Genomic DNA, 23,572 nt, shown 5'->3' on the forward strand with positions numbered 1-23,572 from the left:
CTGGGGGTGGATGAATAAGGTGTAGAAAGCTCTGATTGGGCCCTGCCTGCTCTCATCCCTGGGCAACACATCTGAGGAAAGGAATGCCTAGCCTGGGATAGTGCGGAATCACCAGAGTGAAAGTATTGAGTTATGAGAGCAGGTTAGACAGAGAAGATTTGCTTTGGCTTGCCTACAGTAGATCATGGGGTGATGTGACTGAGGTGCTGAAAACACAGTGGTGCTGCAGATGGTGCAGCTGCCTCACAGCTCCAAAGACCTGGGTTCAATCCTGGCCTTGGGTGCTGTGCGGAGCCCGCACTTTCTCCCTGTGACTGCGTGGGTTTCCCCCGGACACTCCTGCTTTCTTCCACATCCCAAAGGGTGTGGGTTGTTAAGTTAATTGGCCATTGTAAATTGCTGGCTAGTGCGAGTGGTTGGAAGGTGGGAGTTGATGGGAGAATGGGTTACAGGATGGAATTGCTCTGACAGCCATAATGGGCTTCATGGGACAAATAGCCACCTTGATAAGATAAGATAAGATATCTTTATTAGTCACATGTACATCGAAACCCACAGTGAAATGCATCTTTTGCGTAGAGTGTTCTGGGGGCAGCCCGCAAGTGTCGCCACGCTTCCGGCGTCAACATAGCATGCCCACAACTTCCTAACCCGTACGTCTTTTGGAATGTAGGAGGAAACCAGAGCACCTGGAGGAAACCCACGCAGGTATGGGGAGAACGTACAAACTCCTTACAGACAGTGGCCGGAATTGAACCCAGGTCGCTGGCGCTGTAAACCTTGAAAAATATAGAGCCACTGCTACACAGCTCTAGTGACCTGCACTGCTGTCCATGTGAGGTTTGCACGTTCTCCCTGTAACAACATGGGCTTCCCCTGGGTGCTTGGTTTACTATCACATGGCAAAGATGTGCAGATCTGTCAGCTAACTGGCCAGTGTAAATTGCCCCTAGTGTGAGGGTGAGCGGTGGAATCCGGGAAGTATCGATAGGAATGTGGGGAGAAATTTAAAAAATGGGATTTGTGTAAATGAATGGTTTATGGTTGGCACAGATTCGATGGGCTGAAGGACCCATTCTGTGCTATATAAATATACATGTGAACACCCTGGATGCTATTGTGTATCTGGATCCTCCACTCAAAGACACATCAATGCATGAAGGATCTGGAACAAAAATCACAGACTTTGCCATTCACACAGAGTCCACGATTCTTTTACTGACATTTTATTTTTCATAGAAATTGGATTGTACAGTGCACAGACTGATTCCGAGATACCTGGCTCTGATTCTGAGATAACGTCCTCTAGTTCTCTACATATCAGAGTCTTTTTCTGTCCACCCACTGAATCTTTGCAAGGTCCGAGGTCAATGGAATGATTGGTGAGAGCGGGTAAAGGGTTGTCAGGTGACTGTCACCGCTGATGGTGGGGCTGTTTTACTTATGCTCCGGCTCTATCTTGTATGGCATAGCAGTTAACTTACCTGAACAATAGTCCAGAGGCTGGACAAACACACTATAGACCTGGGTTCAAATCCCACCATGGCAGATGTAGAATTTAAGATTTAAGATATCTTTTTTTTAAGATATCTTCATTAGTCACATGTACATCAAAGCACACAGTGAAATACATCTTTTGCGTAGAGCATTCTGGGGGCAGCCCGCAAGTGTCGCCACGCTTCCAGCGCCAACATAGCACGCCCACAACAACCTAGCCCATACGTCTCTGGAATGTGGGAGGAAACCAGAGCACCTGGAGGAAACCCACACAGACACGGGGAGAATGTACAAACTCCTTACAGACAGTGGCCGGAATGGAACCCAGGTCACTGGCGCTGAAATAGCGTTACGCTAACTGCTACACTACCGTGCCTGCCCTAAATTCAGTTAATAACCTACACTTAATGATGCCCACAAAATACGCCACTAGAATTGTCATTAAAAAACCCATTTGCTACACTTAGATCCTTCAGGGGAGGAAATATCCCATCCTTACCTTGTTTGGCCTGTATGTGTCTCCAGGCCCCATGGTCAACGGTTAACTACCATTTGAAAAGGCCTATCAAACCACTCTATCTAAGGGCAATTAGGAACGTGCAGACTATTACCAGCTCCTGAGCAATGAGTAAATAAAACAGTCCCACCACTGGTGTCGACCGTCACCTGACAAGCCTCGACCACTTCTCACCAATCATTCCCTTGACCTTGGATTCCCAGCATCTAATCACATCTTGTTAGTTACCTTCTCACCCCATGACTTGACTACCCCTCCATCCCCATTACCCATCCCCAGCAACCAACCAACCACTGCAATGCTCCCATCCTGCCAGATATGAGAGCAGAGGTAGGTCAAACAGCCCTTCAAGCCTGTTCCGACATTCAACAGTGTGGCTGACCCCACTTTTAACTCAGTCTGCTGCCCTTGGTTCTATAGCCTTACCCAACCAAAGATGTTCCTCTGCCCCCTCCCTTCCCGGCCCCTGACTTCCTTTGCACACTCCACACTTCTTGGGTCCTTCCATTTTCCCCCAGTACAGACACATTGCCCACTCACCCGAAGGTATGAGACGGTGAGATGGAAACAATGCCAGTTTGGGGACAAAAATCTGGTAACTGCCTCTCCGAGTGCAGAAGTGCAAGGAATTTATCTCCTCATTCATATGCAAATATTCTGAAGGTCTTGCACTCATTTTCTAATGTTTACACTGCAGATCCTCTTCATTAGAAGCTGTTTTCACATATTTGCAAATTGACAGTCGGCAGATATATCCCAACTTTGATTAGTAGCAAAACAACACCAGAGAAAGAGAGAGAGAGAGAGAGAGATCTATTTACTTTAAGGTGGTTGGTGATTTGCTTAATCAGTGCTAGGAGCTAATTAGTGTTAGATAGCTTGTTGGTGCAAATAATTCCTGATCCTGCTGCCGAATTTTAGATACCAGTTCAGCCATGAAGTGAATAGTTCTGACATCAATCCCACATTAGATCATCTGTAGCCAATCAGAACTGTGTTAATGAAAGTGGATTGGGCCATTGGGATTCTCTGGACTTGATTGGGAAGGGTTCTAGCCTATTGGGTACCACGAAATGTGCAGGGCTATGGCACTCTATCCAATAGGATTGAATGATTCGAACATAACATAAGAGAGGGGAGCAGAGATAGGTCAAACACCCCTTCGAGCCTGCTCCAACATTCAACGGCATAGCTGACCTCAATTTTAACTCAGTCTGCTGCCCTTGGTTCTTGATCCTTACCCAACCAAATTTCATCAGCCTTAGTTCTGACATTTCCAAACAGCCCCCAGTCTCTAAAAACACTTGCCCACCAAGCAGATCCAAATCCCCATTGCTCTTTGTTTGACATCGCCCTTGAATTTTAAGCTTCCATCCCTTGTTCTATCCTCTACCCAATAAAGAAATAGTCTTCCTTAGAACACAACAATGTTAAACACATGACAGAGACACAAAAAATTCTGCAGGTGCTGGAATCTGGAGCAATACACAAAAAGTGCTGGAGAAACTCAGCAGGTCAGGCAGCATCCATGGAGGGAAATAAACAGTCGAGGTTTCGAGCTGAGACCCTTCATCAGGCTGGAAAGGAAGAGGGCAGAAACCAGAATAAGAAGGTGGGGAGAGGGGAAGGAGCACAGGTAGGCAGGGGACAGGTGAGTTCAGGTGAGGGGGGAAGGTAGGTGGGTGGGGAGGGGGAAAATATAATGAGAGGTAGAAGAGGCAGTGAAGAGCTGAAAAGCAGCAGAGATCACTGAAGGGGAGCAATGAGAGAAGGTCTCACACAACTCCCATCGGAGAGAGGAGGAAAACTTCTTCAGGGTAGGCATCCCTGGAAGACACCGCAATGGAGCAGCAAAACAGAAACACAAGAAATTCTGCAGATGCTGGAATCTGGAGCAATACACAAAAAGTGCTGGAGGAACTCAGCAGGTCAGGCAACATCTATGTAGGGAAATGAACAGTTGACGTTTCGGGTCAAGACCCTTCATCAGGACTAGAAAGAAAGAGGGCAGAAGCCAGAATAAAAAGGTGGGGGGAGGGAGAGGAGCACAAGCAGGCATAATTTCCTTGAGTGTATCAAATGTCATGGTGTAGAGGCACTTGGTACAGCAGTGAAATTAGCCGCTACTTACAATATGATGAACTATTCCCAATTACAATAGTAAGAGATTCCTGGAGGAATGAGTGCCCCAATAAAGTGTGGATTAAATTGCTGTTAATGAACTTTTACTAAACGGTATTCCAGGTCGGGTCTAGGTACAGCATTTTGGATTTCTCTCTCCCAAAGAGCCACAGATCTGTAATTATTGAAAGCATTCAAGAGGTCAATAGGATTTTGGGCATGAAAGGATTCAGGGGATATAGAGATCAGTTGACATGATGTAAAAAATCAGACACAAATTCATTATGTAGCAGTCTTAGTGGGCTGAATGGCCCACACCAGCTTCTAGTTCTTACCCCTAGGTTGGTGCACGATTCACCCGCCATCAGTGATGAAGTAGAAGTTGAGTGTGATGGTGCTCAGGACAGACCATGCAATTCATTCTGAATATAAGAACGGACACAAGTCCATGCCCCCTCATTTTTGTTGTTAGGTGGGGAGCTCCAGGACTCAGATCCAACGACAAGCAAGGAACAGTGATGAAGTTCCAAGTTAGGATGCCGTACATCAGTCCTGATGCAGGGTTTTGACCCGAAACGTCGACGATTTCTTTCCTCCCACGGGTGCTGCTCGATTTATTGAGTTCCTCCAGCAGATTGTTTGTTGCTCCTGATTCCAGTATCTGGAGTCTCCTGTGTCTCGAGGACGATGTACGTCTTGGAGAGGAACCCATAAGTTCAGGTGATGCCCTCAGCCTGTTTCCTTTGTCCTTCTTGGTGGTAGTCAAGGGTTTGGGGGTTGCAGTCAGTGCAGCCGAGATGAGAACTATGGTGCGTTTTGTAGAAGGTGCACGTTGTAGCTGCCATCTGCAGAGGTGGAGGCAGTGAACGTTTAGGATGGTGGGTGGGCCGCCAATCAAGCGGGCTTCCTTGTCCTAGATATTGTCAAGCTTCTTGAGTGCTGTTGGAACTGTACACATCCAGGTAAGGGGAGAGTGTTCCATTACACTCCTGACATTGTCCCGTAGGTAGGGAAAGGCTTGAGAATTCATCCTCATCAGATGCTGACCCCATTCCCAATCCCTCCATCTGCCCCCTACCTTGGTGAAACAGCTTGAAACACCTCATTTAAAGTACATCAGACATATTGTAACAGTTGTAGTAAATCCTTCTGTTGTACCAGGGATAAGAAATTCATCTTTCTTTTATCATCTCAGATACATGTGACTGTCACTTTACTTCTCCATCCCATATCCATCTGACCTCTCCGAGCCTGGCCTCTTACCCTGTCCCAACAAAACCCAATGTAAGCTTAAGGAACAGCCATCTTCTAATGAAGCACGTTAGAGCCCTGAGGAGTTAACCCTGAATTCAATAATGTTAGGTAACATTATTCACCTTTCCAGTTTATAGGACCCCAGTTCAGATGAAAAGTCAACATTAACCGTTTTTCCCTCGCCATAGATGCCTCCTGACCTGCTATTTCCAGAATTTCTGTTTTTATTTCAGATTTCCAGCAACTGTAGTATTTATATCTCACAGTTCCAATGTTGTTCTGTTTACCTGACTCTCTATTTCTGCTCTCAGTCACCTCCTCTATTTACACCGTCTCCAGACGCATCAGCTGTGATTAACTAGCCTCAACATCCCTCTCTCAGCAGGCAACACCACCACTTGTGTCATTCAGACTCTCTTGGTCTCCACCCTACCACAGACCTTCCCGTTATTCCCTCCACCCCAACCCCCACCCCGACACCTTCACAGCAAAAATGTTTGCTATTTAACTTTTCTTCGTTCTGATGGAAAGTCATTGACCTAAAGCTCTAACCTCTGTGCTTTCTCCCTCCACAGATGCTGCCTGATCTGCTGAGTATTTCCAACATTTTCTTGTTGGGTTTCACTCCCTGGTTCTGTGCTCATTTCTCACGCAGGAAAAGCTCACTTATTTCTCTCTGTTTCTCCTTGAACAGGAAATTTTAAAGGTTTATGTAAACAGATCGACCACTTCCCAGAAGACGCAGATTATGAAGCAGATGCAGCCGAATACTTCTTACGTAAGTTCACCTCCTTTCCAGCTTCTGACTATTTCATCATGGTTCTGATTTGACTCAGGAATGTACTCTCTGTAAGGCTTACAGCTTACGAGCTCAGCTAACAATGTGTCCCTTATTGAAGGCAGTCAATTCTCAACTAATGGCATTATATGGCGTAATAATGCGTTAAACGTCATACTGTATGGTGGACGCTGTTCTTAACACTGCAATGTAATGAACATAAAAACTTGGAGGGTTTTAAATGCTGTTGAGGGAGACTTGGAAAATGCCAGGATGAAAGGAATGGTCCTTATCATAGAGCCATAGAGTCATACAATATGGAAACAGGCCCTTCAGCCCACTGTGTACGTGCCAACCATTGACTACCTATCTATACAAATCACAGGTGTTACCATCTGTTTGTTTAGTGCTGACCATAGGCTGTCCATCTGTCCATTAGCCAAAGGCAAACTGTGGGGTTAGGAGCCCATAAAGGCTGGAGGAACCCACTGATAAACGGTTGGGATCCCAGTCCCCTAATGGGATCTTAGTTAAAGGCAGCACCTGGACATTGTTCTGCCAATCCCAGCTTCCATTCCTGGTCCCAGTCAGGACAGCAGATGTCAACTCCAATCTTGCTCCTCCAACGCTCCACCGATTCCTCCTCCCACCCCCCACACCCCATCCCCAACAGAAGATGAAGCAAACTTTGGCCTGAGTGGTGCCTCTGTGTCAGACAGTCGTGGGTTCGAATGTTTCCCCATACACTCCCAGTGAGGGGAGTTCCAGCTGGGAACTGGCGTCCAGGGAATATCAGTGACCATTCCTTTCATCATGTGAATTATGGGATCCTTCCAGCTTAGAGAACCAACCCACCCCAACTGCCTGTCAGCCGGAATAAAGCCGATCATGGCCCAGGAACACAGTGTACAGAATGATGAAGTCTTACTCTGACTGAGCATGGCTTTGATGAGACCACATTTGGTCTTTGTACTTAAGGAAGGATAAGTTGACCTTGGAGTGAGTGCAGTGACTGATGTCTAGGTTGTTGGTGGAAGGCTGATTGAAGAATTTTGGTCTGTACTCACTGGAGTTCAGATGAATGACGGGTGATCTCATTGAGATACTCAATGTACTGAGAGGGTGAATGCTGGGATGTGGGGCATCAGAAGCTAGGAGCATATATTCAGGTAAAGGGGTTGGCCATTTAAGATCATGAGGAGAAATTTCTTTCCCCAAAGAGTTAGAAAGGGCTGTGGGGGCTCTGTCACTGAATTTTTTCAAGTTGAGGTCAATAAGTGGATGAGGACGGTAAAGTGGACCAGGGAGAAGATCAACAAGCGGTAGGGAAGATGAGAGAGCGTACTCGTGCTACTTGTGATGTTGTTGTGCAAGGTGAATTCACATCCTTCAGTCTCCTGGGAAAATGGAGATAAATTGGTAAAATTGGTAAATTGGTTTATTATTGTCATAAGTACAGTGAAAGACTTTGTTTTGCATGCCATCCATACAGATCATTTCATCACATCAGTGCATTGAGGTAGTACAAGGGAAAAGCAATAACGGAATGCAGAATATAGTGTACCAGTTACAGAGAAAGTGCAGTACAGGCAGACAATAAGGTGCAAGGCCACGAGAAGCAACAATAGGGCATGCCACACAGATACTCAATCACTGCTTCGTTCCAGTGTTGGGTAACAGAGATGTCGTCCATCTGAATAGCCCCAACATTCAGAAACTCAGGAAGGAATTACTTGCCTTGAAGCACAGATTCACCAGACTGATACCAGGACCTGAAGAGTTAAATGAGGAAGGTTGAATTGATTGACCTCTACAGAAGACTAAGCATTGATCTGATCTAGTGGCAGAAAGATTCAATGGGGTAGGACCAGTGAACCATCTCCTCAATGGATGGGGGTGGCTTTCTAAACCAGAGGACACAGCTTGAAGACCAGAGCCAGGCCTTGAGATAAGAAAGCACATCTTCACACAACAGGGAGTGGGCCTCTTGTTGAGGATAAGAGCAGTCAATTGGAGCTCTTCACACAATGCTGGAAGTGCACAGCAGACGAGGCATCATCTCTGGACGGAGAAGGAAAGAATACACTGCCTGACAACCAAAGGCCCTTGACCCGAAACATTACCTCTGTTTCACTCTCCACAGATGCTGCCTGACCTGCTGAGTATTTCCAGCATTTTCTTCATTGCTTCAGACCTCCAGCATCTGCAGAACACTGGTTTGGGCTCTCAGAGCACTCATTAGTTAAAAGTGTTGCAGGTTACATGGCAAAGGTGGGTAAACAGAACTGAGCTACAGATCACTAATGATCCAACTGAACAGTACAGCAGCCTCGAGGACCAAATGGCCTCCTGTAGGTCCAGTGCACCATCCGGAGAAAACGCAGTCTAGGAATCCGTTGTTCCATTGGTGCCTTGCTGGTTTGGTAATCCAATGGAAGCTGTCCCAGTGTTGAGAGGAGGTGTGAGGATATGGTGTGGTCTGTGCCAGGGGACAGCACTTGATTGAATAATAAATGTCTGCGATTGAGTTTCAAGACGGTTACACAATCGAGGAGGTTTGGTTACCTCACACACCACGAGGAAGCAGCTCACCCGACTGCTGCTAATGAGAGTGCTTGTCTCAAGGCCAACCATTGCTGTTTGTTCTGGACTATCTTACAACAAAAGACTCATTGTGTCCCAACACTTGGCACACAGCCGCAGTCCACACGGTATCAAGCTGGAATGTTACAACCAAAGCAGAATTGAATTGGGTTTCCAACCCAGCCTACTTAGCACCCCAAGTTGTTGCCTGAATGCACCGTCACTTAAACAGGAAGGACAGTGAGAGGCTGTTCATCCCACCATCGCTGTGCTAGCTCTTTGAACGAACTGTTTAATTTGCCCATCCTTCCCCAGCGTCCTGAAAATGTTGTTCCCTTCTTCTTATGTTTGTCCAGTTTCCTTGAGGAAGTTCCCATTGAAGCTGAAAATGAAAATCATTTAAAAAATCGCAGATGTTGGAAATCTGAAATAAGAACAGAAAATGCTGGGAACACGGCGGGTCAGGCAGCATCTGTGGAAGGACGCTCAGAGTTAATGCTTTGTCAAAGCTAGGAAAGACCTTCCAAGACCTGAAATGTCCATTCTGTTGCTTCTAAGATAAGATAAGATTTCTTTATTAGTCACATGTACATCGAAACACACAATGAAATACATCTTTTTGCGTAGTGATTTGGGGGGCAGCCCGCAAGTGTCGCCACGCTTCCGGCACCAACATAGCATGCCCACAACTTCCTAACATCTTTTGGAATGTGGGAGGAAACCAGAGCACCCGGAGGAAACCCACGCAGACACAGGGAGAACGTACAAACTCCTTACAGACAGCGGTCGGATTTGAACCCGGGTCGCTGGTGATGTAAAGCATTATGCTAACCACTATGCTACCGTGCCTGCCTATTGAAAGACGGTTCTATTGAACCCTCTTCCTCTGCCCCTTCAGGCAGTGTGCTCCAGATCACAGGATCTGGCTGTGTAATGCAAGCTGCTGTCCTCAGACTGAGCAGCAGTTGTGCACCAAACACCCTTGTTAATGTTGTTCTCCTCCCCTCCCAAAACATCGACGGCTTCAGCCCTTAAGAGTGCGGACTCAAGGCTGAGCTCAATGTTAACAAGGCTAGTTTTCTTTCTTGCCATGGCCGAGATATTGGGCAAGCTCAAAACATGTTCTTAAAAGGGAAATGCACTAAGGTAACACGGTATACCCCACCTTCAATTAATTCCTCTTTGACCCGCTGAATCCAGAACTAAGTTTAGACTGCAATGTAAATATCCCAGAGGTGGGAATGATCAGCAACTTTGACTGCATTACAGTATTGCTGGCCTGTCAGCACTTCAGAATGCACACCTAGAAATGAACCATGGAATGCACACCCAGAAATGCACCACAGAATGCACGCCCAGAAATGCACCACGGAATGCACGCCCAGAAATGCACCATGGAATGCACACCCAGAAATGAACCATGGAATGCAAGCCCAGAAATGAACCATGGAATGCACGCCCAGAAATGAACCATGGAATGCACGCCCAGATATGCACCATGGAATGCACACCCAGAAACAGGAGGTCATTAACCTGCACCAGTTGTTCTGCCATTCAACCACATCATCGCTGATCAACACCCCAACTCAATTCAACCACCTTGCTCCCAGATCCCTCAATACCCTTTCCTCCTTGATCAATGTCACCAGGATGTACACTGCCTTTCTGGAGGGAAGCAAGTTCCAGATTTCCGCTCCGTCTCTCCTGTGTTGAGTTTTGACATCACCCTAAACTGGAGTCTAATTTTGTTATAACTCCTTGTTCTGGTTACCCTCACCCACAGCCCTCAACCCCATCAGAGGAGATCGTTTCTCTTTATCCACCTTATCAGATCCTTTTAACATCTTAAGACATCAGTCAGTTCACCTTTGAGTCACTCCTTCCAAAGGAACATAAGCAAAGTTTAGACCCTTTAGGTGACATCTTATTGCTTGGAGTAATATTACTGACCGCCCTCTTGATGACCCTCTCTGCATTCAGGATTGAGAACAGTGCTGGGCACTGCTGATATTAACACCTGGACAATTTCCAGCTCCAGGATTCACCAGGATTGGGAGAAAGCTGACCAGCCCACCTCCACGTGTAATCAGCCCTGTGATTGTTACTGCTCCACACCTGTAGACTAAACTTCTCAAATCCATGATCCTGACATGGAACACTGAACATCAGGAATGTTCACTGGGAATTCCTGCTTGGAGATCAGTTCATCCAATGGGATGTTCCCTCCCTGGATGTTATGTGATGTCCCCATGTGTAATGTTCCGCATTAGAAGTATGAGTTTATAAAGTCTATTTTTATGCCTGTGAACTGGATCCATCCTCACATGACCAATCTCACCAGTACCTCTACTTCCTCAGGAGACTAAAGAAATTCAATATGTCCCCTTTGACACCCACCAATTTTTATCGATGCCAGAAAGCGTCCTATCTGGATGCATCACGGCAACTGCTTTGCCCGAGACTGCAAGAGACTGCAGAGAGTTGTTGGACACAGCTCAGCACATCAATGAAACCATGGACTCTGTCTATACTTCTCGCTGCCTTGGTAAAGCAGCCAACATAAACAAAGACCCACCCACCCTGGACATTCTCTCTTCTCCCCTCTCCCATCAAGCAGAAGATACAAAAGCCTGAAAGCACGTACCACCAGGCTCAAGGACAGCTTCTATCCTACTGTTATAAGACTATTGAATGGTTCCCTAGTACGATAGACCTCACAATCTATCTTGTTATGACCTTGCACCTTATTGTCTACCTGCACTGCACTTCTCTGTAGCTGTTACACTTTATTCTGCATTCTGTATTGTCTTACCTGGTACTACCTCAATGCACTGTGTAATGAATTGATCTGTATGAATGGTACACAAGAAGTTTATCACTGTACCTTGGTACATGTGACAATAATAAACCAATTCCAATCCTCCCTCCAGCTGTGGACATTACACACGAGCACATAAGTAACAAGAGCAGGAGAGGACCTTAGGGCGGCACAATGGCGCAGCTAGTAGAGCAGCTGCCTCACAGCACAAGAGACCTGGGTTCAATCCTGACCTCTGGTGCTGTCTGTGTGGAGTTTGCACGTTCTGCCCATGACTGCCTGGGTTTCTCCCAGGTGCTCCAGTTTCCTCCCACATCCCAATGATGTACAGTTAGGATGTAGGTTAATTGGCTGCTGTAAATTGCCCCTAATAAGTGAGTGGTGAAATCTAAGGGGAGTCGATGGGAACATGGGAAGCATAAAATGGTATTAGTGTAGATGGATGGTTAATGATCAGAGCAGGAGGTGGCTCTGTGTGACTCTGTGATGTTTAAGATCCGATGGCATTTGTCATTCAGTAAGATGCTGCTGGATCCTGAGCCTTGTCAACTTTCCCAGCCAATCCCCATTCCCTCTGATATACTCAATGGTTCAGCATCTATAAACTCCGGGGTGGAGAGTTCCCAATGTTCACTACCATTATCACACTCCTAACTGGCCCACCCGCTACCCTTTGCACTGACCCTCTGTCCTGGAATCCAGTGGCATTCATTCAGGCTCAGTCCCATCTAGTGGGTGCTTGTCCCCAACCTGAACCAAACTCCTGGGAAGGCTGGATAAAATGGAGCGAAGTGTTGGAGAGGCAGCAACGTACAGCATCCAAATCAAAATACCACAGATGCTGAAAATCCTAAAGTAAAACAGTACATTCTGTAAGTACTCAGCATGTCGGACCAGGTCTGTAGAGAGAGAAACAGAGTTACCCTTTCAAGTCAATGGCCTTTCAACAGGACGGTAGTCTCTTCAGTTTAATCTCAACAGCCTTATTTGATCAATCATTGGTAGACTGTTCAAGGCTTGTAAAAGAATACAAAATCTCTCAATATTTGTTTCCAATTTTATTTTCACTTTCATATTCTATTTGTCTTTATCCTCTCACTCTATCATTCTCTGTCTATCTTTCCATTTGTTATCTTCCATGTCGTTGCTCACCTTCCCATTGTTCTAACCGGATATTCCGTCCCTCCCTGATCATTTGTCTGGATCTCATTCCCGGCTTGAAGCCGCTCTCCTTTCGCCTCTTCCTCCCTTTTACTGCCCCCCCCCTTCTCAATCCCTTTCTTTTGCCACCACAGGCGCTGTCCGAGCATCCAGTATCTTTCCCATCCTCAGTGTCATCCTGCTCTTCATGGGCGGCCTCTGCATCGCGGCCAGCGAGTTCTACAAAACCCGACACAACATCATCCTCAGTGCCGGCATCTTCTTCGTCTCTGCAGGTGAGAGATCTTCTCAATGTCCGTGCCAATGGCTACTTTGTGATTTCTGCTCAGGTCAGAAAATAAACAAAAGGAAGGTTTGTGGTTTAGCTTTTCAAGGATGGCTTTGTTCCTGTTTCATATTGAGTGTATTAATTAATTACATCAGCTCATCTGTGTATGTGTTTGTGTGTGTGTGTGTGTGTGTGTGTGTGTGTGTGTGTGTGTGTGTGTGTACATATGCATACACACACACATGTGCTTATACAGTTTATGGGTACTTATGTGCAAGTACATATATATATGTGTTTGTGTTCATATATTTCTGCATATATGTGTCTGTGCATATATGGAGACAAGTGTGTATGAGTGTGCAACTGCATGTATGTACACAACGGCATACACATGCACATGTGCATATACACATGGTGTTCATAAGCAAGCACATGTGTGCACGTGTATATCTGTGCTCATGTATGCATATGTGTGCATACTTGAGTGTGTGTAATTGTGCATATGTGTGTATATGTGCACCTATGTGGATGTATGCACATACACGTGCGCATGTGTATGGGCAGACCAAGTGTGTTCACGTGCATGTGTCCATTCATATGTGTATGTTGATGAATGCACATGTGTGAGTCAGGCCTGTGAACAGATTTGTGTATATTCATTTGGTAGTTGCATGCATTCACAGGTGTGTGAATGTTTTTGTGTGTACATGCATATGTGCATCTGCAAGTGTGCATGACTGTGTGGATATGCATGTGTGGGCATGCTTGTAAGTGTGTCTACACACATCACATTTACTTGCATGAGGAAGTTTGCATGAGTGTGCAAATATATGTACACGTGTGCATATGCACATCCACACATGCTTATGACCCCATATATGTATGCATGTATGCATGCATGTATGCGTAATGTATCCATGCATGTGCATGTGTACAGACAGTTTGAGTGTACATGCATGGACATTCATCTATATGTGTTCATATGTGTATGTATTTGTGTCTAAAACTGTTGTATTTGAAGTGTTCAAAGCCAGAAGTCAGCCTAACAGTGAGGCAATTAACATACAGTACCGAGAGTGTCAGGGAATGAGTGATGAGTTGGTCACTGAACATGTCAAAACAAAAAAAATAATTGAATGTGGGTTTATGCCCAAGCAGTGCAAGTGAAATGATTTATCAATGTGAGTGTGAGACTGTCGATATGTCAATGTTTCAATTAAGCAGCAGTTCACAAGACTGATCACATCTGTCAGAGTGCCAGATGGAACATTAGCAAATAGTGTTGGGCTTTCCTTGTATATTGGGTTCCTTCCGATAATACAAAGCACAAAATGCTGGTCAGGCAACATCTGTGGAAAGAGAAACAGCCAACATTTCAGGTCTACGAACCCTCATTGGAACTGGGAAAGAGAGAGATACAAGTTAGCTTTCAGTAAGAGAGAAGGTGGGGAGATGAGTAGAACAAAGGGAATGTCTGTGATAGGATGAGTCAAAATGGCTTACTGGTGGCAGTTACCAGCATATTGAACTTCCTGGTCTGCGTCATGTGTTGTTAATGGCAAGATGGTGGGACCCGCCTAGCAGACCAGACGTATACAAGTAGGATAAGAAAAACTGAGTCAACCTGATATAAAAACAGAAAATGTAAAATGCTGGAAATACTCAGCAGGTCAGGCAGCATCTGTGGAAAGAGAAACAGTTAACATTTCAGATGAGGGACCTAGGAAGGAGAGAAATAACAGAGTCTAGGTAGCAGTGAAATGTGGATGGAATAAAATGATTGCTTCCGATGATATATCCAGCTCTTCCCCACCCCCCACCCCGACTACCCCTTCCCTCATCCCCTTTTATATGACGCTGATTATAGCAGAGACCCATGCAATACAAGATTCCAAATTGAGAAATCTGAAAGGGAATAACCCCAGTGAACTGATGGCACCAGCCTGTCCCACCGCACAAAGTTAAATGGATAAAGTGGGGACCTCTGACAGAACATGCTGGAAACGCTCGGCGGGTCAGGCAGCATCTGTGGAAAGAGACACAATTAATGTTTCAGGTCTGGGACCCTTCATCAGAACTGGGGAAAGAACTTATGAAGGGCAGCGTATGCGAATGGCCTCATGTTGGTGTGACGGCCCAAAGTGCTGTTTTTGCATTGGTTGAGAGTTCAATGTTGGCTATGAAAATGGACACAACTACACCTGTTAGACCAAGTAACTGGGGAAAGAGTAACCAGAAGGTGAATTCAGCATAAAGGAAAAAATAATGTGACAGTGAACTGCTTCAGCACTGAATGGAGAAGAGAAGCTGGTGCTGTATAATTGCGCATAATTCTGAACTGACATTTTACATTGCAACAGTTCAAATGTTTCACGTGTCCAGAATATACAACTAACCACCGATTTATATTTAGCTGCATTAAGAACTCTTATTCATTCCTGTGAGTGCTGACAATCACTGATAAAAAGACCAGTGAATTTTTTTTAAATTCATTCTCTGAATCTGGGCAAACCAGTGCATCGCTAATTACCCCTTGAGAAGGTGGTGGGGAGCTGCCTCCTTGAACTGCTGCAGTCTGTGTAGTGAAGGTACTCCCACAGACTCATTAGAATCATAAAAAATGATGACACAGAGGGCACCTTTTGGCCCTTTATGTTAATGCCACGGTGCAGATCTCAGGTTACCATCCTGTATATTATGGTTCTTCAATTGATTTGGATGAGAATGCACAAGGCATGGTTAGTAAGTTTGCAGGTGACACTAAAATAGGTGGTGCCATTGACAGTGAAGATGTTTATAAGGATTTACAGCGGGATCTTGATCAGCTGGGTAAGTGGGCTGAGGAATGGCAAATGGAGTTTAATTCGGATAAGTGCGAGGTGTTGCATTTTGGGAAGACAAATGAGGGTACGCCTTTCACAGTGGATGGTAGGGCCCTGGGGAGTGTTGTAGAACAGAGGGACCCAGGAGTACAGATACATGGTCCCTGAAAGTGGCATTGCAGGTAGACAGGGTGGTGAAGAAGGCGTTTGGCACACTGGCCTTCATCAGTCAGGGCACTGAGTATAGAAGTTGAGATGTTGGAATATTGTGTTCAGTTTTGATCACCTTGCTATATGAAAGATGCCATTAAGCTGGAAAGAGTGCAGAAGAGATTTACAAGGATGTTGCTGGGACTCGAGGGACTGAGTTATGGGGAGAGGTTGAGCAGGTTGGGAACTTTTTCATTGGACCATAGGAGAACGAGGGGTGATATAGAGGTGTATAAAATCATCAGGGGCATAGATAGGGTGAATGCACACAGTCTTTTTCCCAGGGTTGGGGAATCAAGAACTAGAGGGCATCAGTTTAAGGCGAGAGGGGAGAGATTTAATAGGAACCTGAGAGGCAACCTTTTCACCCAGAGTGGTCTGTATATGGAATGAACTGCCAGAGGAAGTAGTTGAGGCAGGTACATTAACAATATTTAAAAGGTACTTGGACAAGTACATGGATAGGAAAGTTTTAGAGGGATATGGGCCAAATGCAAGCAAATGGGACTAACTTAGTTGGGAATCTTGGTCGGCATGGACCAGTTGGGCCGAAGGGCCTGTTTCTGTGCTGTATGACTCATTCTATGACTCCAAATAGACATTCCACTGGGGTCTCTACTTCCACCACTCTTTCTGGCATTGAGTTTTGGATCCCCCACCATTTGTTGAGTGAAACCTGTTTTCCTCAACTCTCTTCTAGTCCGTGTACCAATTAACCACTCCCACACCCAGTTACCTGTTCCACTAAAGCGACAGGTCGTATAGAGTCACAGAGCAAGGAAAGAGGCTATTCAGCTCCCCAAGTACAGTGGGCACCCATCCATATCAACCCCATCTCCCAGCACTGTGCCCATGGCCTTCAATGCCTGGCCGATTTAAGTTCTAGTCCAGACCTTCCTTAAATGCTGTCAGCGACTCTGCTTCCAACACTCTCTTGGGCTGTGTATTCCAGGTACTTACTGCTCTCCTGGTGGAAAAGGTCCCCCTCAGATCCCCTCCAAATCTTTTTCCCTTATTTCCTGTTCATTATGTTAATGACCCCTTACCCCAGCCATTCGTTCATCATGTCTCGGCAGGAGAACTATGGTTATGAGGAAAGAAAGGGGCTATTTGCTTTGGAACAATGACTGAGAGGAGATTTAACTGAGATGTACAACATTATGGTACATCTCAGTTAAATCTCCTCTCAGTCATTGTTCCAAAGCAAACAGCACCTTTCTTTCCTCATAACCATAGTTCTCCTGCCCTGCCACCATCTCCTCAGCATCCTCCCTATCTACTATATCCTTTGGTCGCATGGCGACCAAAACTGTCCATAGTGCTCTAGCTGTGGACTAACTAGTCATAGAGTCATGCAGCACAGAAGCAGGCCCTTCAGCCCATCATATTCATGCTGACCATCAAGTATCCATCTATGCTAACCCCACTTACCAGCACTTGCACCTTAGCCTTCCATGCCTTGGTGATTCATGTGCTCATCCAGATACTTTTTAAATGCTATTGAAGTATCTGCCTCCACTACCCCCTCAGGATGTGCAGTCCAGATTGTAACCACCCTATGGGTGAAACATTCTTTCCTCAAGCCCTCTCTAAACCTCTCACCCCTTACCTTAAGCCTGTGCCCTCTAGTTTTAAACCCCTCTGCTATGGAGAAACGTTTCCTACTACGCATGCAATCTATGTGCCCTCAGAATTTTGTTTACCTCTACTAGGTTCCCCCTCAGTTTCCTCCACTCCAAGAAGAACAAACCCAACCCATTCAGTCACTCCTTGTGAGTGAAACGCTCCATCCCAGGCAACATCTCCAAGCGTAATCATGACATTCCTATAGCGTGCTGACCAGAACTATGGACAGTACCCCAGCTGAGGTGCAAACAATGTTTTATACAGTTGCACCATAACCTCCCTACTCTTATATTCTCTTCCCTGGCTAATGAAGGCAAGTATTCCAAGTGCCTTCTTCACTGACTTCTCCACCCGTGCTGCCACTTTCAGGGATCCTTGGACTTGTACACCGAGGTTCCTCTGTTCTTCAATACTCCCTCGGGCCCTAATGTTCACTGTATGTCTCCTGCCTTTATTTATCCTTCCAAAGTGCATCACCTAACACCTTCCAGGATTAACTTCCATTCGCGACTACTCTCCTTCACCTCACCAGCTGATCAATATCCTGCAACCTGTGACTGTCCTCCTCACTGTCAACAACACTCCCACTATTTGTGTCATCTGCAAACTTACTAATCATACACCCTGCATTAATATCCAAATTGTTAATGTATATAACAGACACTAAGAGTCCCAGTACTGATCCCTATGGTACACAATCACAGAATCAACCCTCCAGCATTGCCTTCTACCTCCCATTATCAAGCCAATATTGGATCCGATTACAAGTGTTGCATACAGTTCCGTCATGGCTGCACTGTTCTTGTAGTCTATGCCATACCCAATGAAGGCAAGTATCTTTATGTCTGCCCTTTTAACCACCTGTTCTGCTATCTTCACATACTCCACGATACCTCTGTTCTTCTACATGTCTTAGTACCCACAACTTATCGTGCATCTTGTTTGCCTGCCAGAAACACATCACCTCACATTTCTCCAGGCTGAATTCCTGAAGCCACTTCAGTGACCATATAACCAACCAGAGGACATCTCACTGTGAAAGAGGGAGACTTTAAGAGGGATCTTAAAGGGAAAAAAAAAAGATGTGGAGGGGTTCTGGGAGGGAATTCCAGATCTTGGGGTCCAGACATGGTTGCTATTGGTGGAGCGATTAATAGGAGGGAACAATAAGAGGACAAAATTAGAGGGGAGCAGACATCTCTTAGACGTTGCTGAGATAAGAAGGAGTGAGACCATGGCGGAAACTGTAACCAAGGATGGGAATTTTAAAATTAAGCCTTGATTGACTAGGAGCCAAGCACAGGGTGAAGTGTGAATGGAAATATGCTACATTTGGAATATGGACAGCAGAGCTGTGGATGATCTTAATCTTGCAGAGAATAGAACGAGGGATACATTGGGATAGTCATCCTTTAACCATTCCGGAATTCCCAATGTATCTCCAGGCTGGAATGGAAGAGTGCGCCCTGCATGGGAATTTGCAAGAGATACCCTTCCCAGGAGAGACCTTCTTCCTCCTCAATGGCAGTAAAGGTCGCAGGTTTAGGAGAAGCTGTCAAAGAATACAGCAATCCAGTTATAGAGAGATCTAGTATGGAATCAGGCCTTCAGTCCATCGAGTCCATGCCAACCATCAAGCACTCATTTTTATACTAATCCTACCCTAACCCATTTTATTCTCCCTACATTGCCATCAGCTCCCCACATATTCTACCACTCACCTACACATTAGGGGCAATTAACAGTGGCCAATTAACCTACCAACCAGCAAATTTTTATGGGATGTGGGAGGAAACCAGAGCACCCGGTGGAAACCCACGCAGTCACAGGGAGAACGTGCAAACTCCATACGGACAGCACCAGAGGTCAGGATTGAACCTGGGTCACTGGAGCTGTGAGGCAGCAGCTCTACCAGCTGAGCCGCTGTTCTGCACGTTTACCCGAAGGGCAAGGCTGACTTCAATCTGCATGAAAGGAAATGCACTGTTCACACTGCAAGAAAATATAAAAAATGTGTGCTGACAGTATAGAAGCATTGAAAAGTCATTATGAAAGTAGATGAACCAATTCAATGGGTGATCCCATTCCTAACTGTTGACAAAATGAATGGCAAATTATGAATCCTTGGATCCCACAGGGCTGATAAAAAGAGAACATTTTGAGCTTTAAGTTACTGAAGAAATGAGGGCACAGCTTCATAATGCAAAAGATGTTAGAAGTGTCCTCAGGGTTTATTGGCAGCTGAAGTATTCCAGGCTACAGACACACAGTAAACCCAGTACAAGGTGTAATTCGCATTGCATTGTACAGTAAAACTTTGATAATCCACTATCTAATTGTTCAGAAATCCCAGCAAAAGCCAAACCACTGGAGAAACTCAGTGGGTCAAGCTGCATCTGTGTAGGCAAAGGGATAGTCAATATTTTGGGTCAAGGCCCTGCATCAGGATATCCCATGGTTTGGAAGTATGTATCCTGCATGGGAATTTGAAAGACCTACCCTTCCCAGGATGAGACCCTTCTCCTTCCTGGCAGTGAAGGTCACAGGTTTGGGAGAAGCTGTCAAAGGGAAAAGCAATCTAGTTATAGAGAGACATAGCACAAAATCAGACCCTTCAGTCCATCGAGTCCATGCTAACCATCAACCACCCATTTTTACACTAATCCTACCCTAATCCATTTTATTCTCCCCACATTCCCATCAACTCCCTGCAGGTTCTACCAATCGCCTCCACACTAGGGGCAATTTAGTGGTCGATTAACCCACCAAGACAAATCCTGATGGTTCAGTGTCTGGCTCTCCGGGTGCTGATTCCCACATTCCCTCTAACACACCAGGATCCCAATTCCCACATTCCCTCTAACACACTGGGACCCCTGCTCCCTTGAAACTCACCTGGTTCTGTTTCCCACACTCCACTAAAATTTACCGCTTCATTGGAAAATGCATGGTTCTGCTGTGTAACATTATAAAAAAAGGGAATTAAAAGCGTGTTGGAGTCTCAATCGGAACAACATACACAGATGAGAAAGTTAAGGTACGTATAGAAGTTAAAGCGAGCAATTCCAGGTAGGCAGGACAGGCAGGGGCAGGACAGGGAGTCTGATAGACTAAACTGCATTTATTTTAATGCAAGAAGCCTGACAGGTAAGGCAGATGAACTCAGGGCATGGATAGGTACATGGGACTGGGATATTGTAGCTATTACAGAAGCATAGTTGAGGGAGGGGCAGGACTGTCACCTCAATGTTCCAGGGTACAGATGCTACAGGCATGGTAGGGCTTGAGGTAAGAGAGGAGGGGTAAATACGTTTTTGATTAGGAAGAACATCTTAGCAGTACTTAGAGAGGATATTCCTGGGAGAACATCTAGTGAGGCTTTATGGGTAGAATTTAGGAATAAAAAGGGGTGATGACTTTGATGGGATTGTACTAGAGCTGCCCCCCCACTAAACAGTGGGAATTAGATCAGTAAATATGCAGGGAGATCGCAGATAACTGTAGGAATAATAGGGTTGTAATAGACAGGTATAGGCAGCTGGGATCAAGCGAATCCCTTGAGGAGTATAAGGGATGTAGGAGTACACTTATAAAGGAAATCAGGAGGACAAAAAGGGGACATGAGATATTCTTGGCAGATAAGTTAAAGGAGAATTATAAAAGATTCTTTAAGTGTATTAAGAAGAAAACGGTAACTAGGGAGAGAATAGGTCCCCTTAAGGATCAGTGCAGTCATCTATGTGTGGAGCCATGGGAGACGGGCAAGGTCTTAAATGAATCATTCTTGTCTGTTTTTACTGTAGAGAAGCTAGGAAATTCAGGGAAGGGAATAGTGATGTCCTAAAACATATCCAAATTACAAAAGGGGAGTTGGGGTGATCTTGAGGTGCATAAAGGTGGATAAATCCACAGAGTCTCACCAAGCGTCTCCTAGAATGTCTCCTAGAATTCTAGGAGGGGTAAATTGCTGGGACCCTGGAAGAGATTTTTGTATCTTCCTTAGACACGGATGAGGTACTGGAAGACTGGAGGATGGCTAATGTTGTTGCTTTATTTAAGAAGGGTTGCAAGGACAAGCCAGGGAACTACAGGCCAGTGAGCCAAACATCAGTGGTGGGAAAGTTACTGAGAGACAGGATCTATCTACATTTGGCTGATTAGGGATAGTCAGCATGGCTTGTGGATGGGAAATGTGTTTCATGGATTTATTTGAGTTTTTTGAAGAGATGACCAAGAGGATTGACAAGAGCAGGGCAGTAGATGTTGTCTTCATGGATTTTAGCAAGGTCTTTGGCAAGGTCCCGCATGATAGACTAGACTGGAAGATGGGATCACATGGGATCCAAGGTGAGCTGGCCTTGGAAACAAAATTTGCTTGGTAAAAGAAGTCAGAGGGTAGTTGCTGAGGATTGTTTCTCAGACTGGAGACTTGTGCCCAGTGGTGTGCCACGGGGATCAGTGCTGAGTCTCCTGTCATTTGTACTATATATTAACAATTTGGATGAGAATCTAGGTGGTATGATTAATAAGTCTGCAGATTACACCACAACTGGTGTAGTGTTGGACAGTGAAGAAAGTTGTCCCAAGGTTACAACAGGATCCAGATCAACTGGGAAAATGGACAAGGGAATGACAGATGGAGTTTAACTCAGACAAGTGTTAAGTGATGCATTTTGGGAAATTAAACCACGGCAGGACTTACACAGGAAGTGACAGGGCCCTGCGGAGTGTTGTAGAGCACCGAGACCTAGGAGTACGGGTACATAGTTCCCTGAAAGTGGAGACACAAGTAGACAAGGTGGTGAAGAAGGCATATGGCATGCTGCCCTTCATTAGACAGGGCATTGAGTACAAGAATTAGGACATCATGTTACAGCTGTATAGGATGTTGGTGAGACTGCACCTGGAATATTCTGTGCATTTCTGTTCACTATATCATAGGAAGAATGTGATTAAGCTGGAGAGGGTTGCAGAAAAGTTTCACAAGGAACGTTGCTGGGACTGGAGACAAATTATACTGAGAGACTGGATAGGCTGGGACTGTTATTCCTGGAGTGAAGTAGGCCGAGGTTGTGACATAGAGGTTTATAAACCCTTGAGGGGGCTAGATAAGGTGGATGGGCACAGTCTTTGTTCCCAGGCTAGGGGGAATTTAAAACTAGAGGGCATAGATTCAAGGTGAGAGGGAAAAGATTTAAAGGGTCCTGAGAAGCAAGTTTTTCACACAGAGAATGGTAGGTACGTCGAATGAGCTACCAGAGAAAATGGTAGAGGCAGGTCCATTTGGAGAGATTCATGGATAGGAAAGGTTTCGCAAGATAGGGGCCAAATGCAGGCAAATGGGACTAGTTTAGGTCAGCATGAACGAGTTGGGCCGAAGGGCTTTGTTCTGTGCTGTATGACTCTATAACTCCATAACATCCAAAATCCAGAAAATCTGCTAATCCAACATCACCAAAGTGTCAAGTGTTCCAAATTAATGGAGTTTTAACCCACCGGTACTGAAAGGCCTGGATAGAGTGGGTGTGGAGAAGACGTTTCCATCAGTAGGAGAGTCTAGGATCCGAGGACACAGCCTCAAAAAAAAGAGATGTCCCTTTAAAATTGGGATGAGGAGAAATTTCTTCAGCCAGGGGGAGATGAAACCGTGGAATTCGTTGCCACAGAGGGCTGTGGAGGCCAAGTCATTGGGTGTATTTAAGGCAGAGATTGATAGGTTCTTGACTGGTAAGGAGGTTAAGCGTTACGGGGAGAAGACGGGAGAATGGGATTGAAAAAAAAAATCAGCCATGATTGAATGGCGGAGCAGACTTAATGGGCCGAATGGCCTACTTCTGCTCCCATCTCTTATGGTCTTTTACAATATTCCATTGACTTTCAAGCCTAAACTACCAACCATACTGGTAAACCTTTTTAT

At 45.4% G+C, this 23,572-nt stretch overlaps 1 protein-coding gene across 1 annotated transcript in view; it reads left to right on the forward strand.

The window, feature by feature from the left end:
• cacng2a (calcium channel, voltage-dependent, gamma subunit 2a) overlaps positions 1-23,572 on the forward strand; it is a 119,868-nt gene that overhangs the window by 76,397 nt on the left and 19,899 nt on the right. The window contains exons 2-3 of the mRNA XM_052043128.1: positions 6,084-6,167; positions 12,864-13,004. Of these exons, the coding sequence (XP_051899088.1) occupies positions 6,084-6,167; positions 12,864-13,004 (225 nt within the window). The remainder of the gene's footprint in view (positions 1-6,083; positions 6,168-12,863; positions 13,005-23,572) is intronic.

Source organism: Pristis pectinata, chromosome 33, assembly GCF_009764475.1.
Source record: "Pristis pectinata isolate sPriPec2 chromosome 33, sPriPec2.1.pri, whole genome shotgun sequence".
Lineage (NCBI taxonomy): Eukaryota > Metazoa > Chordata > Chondrichthyes > Rhinopristiformes > Pristidae > Pristis > Pristis pectinata.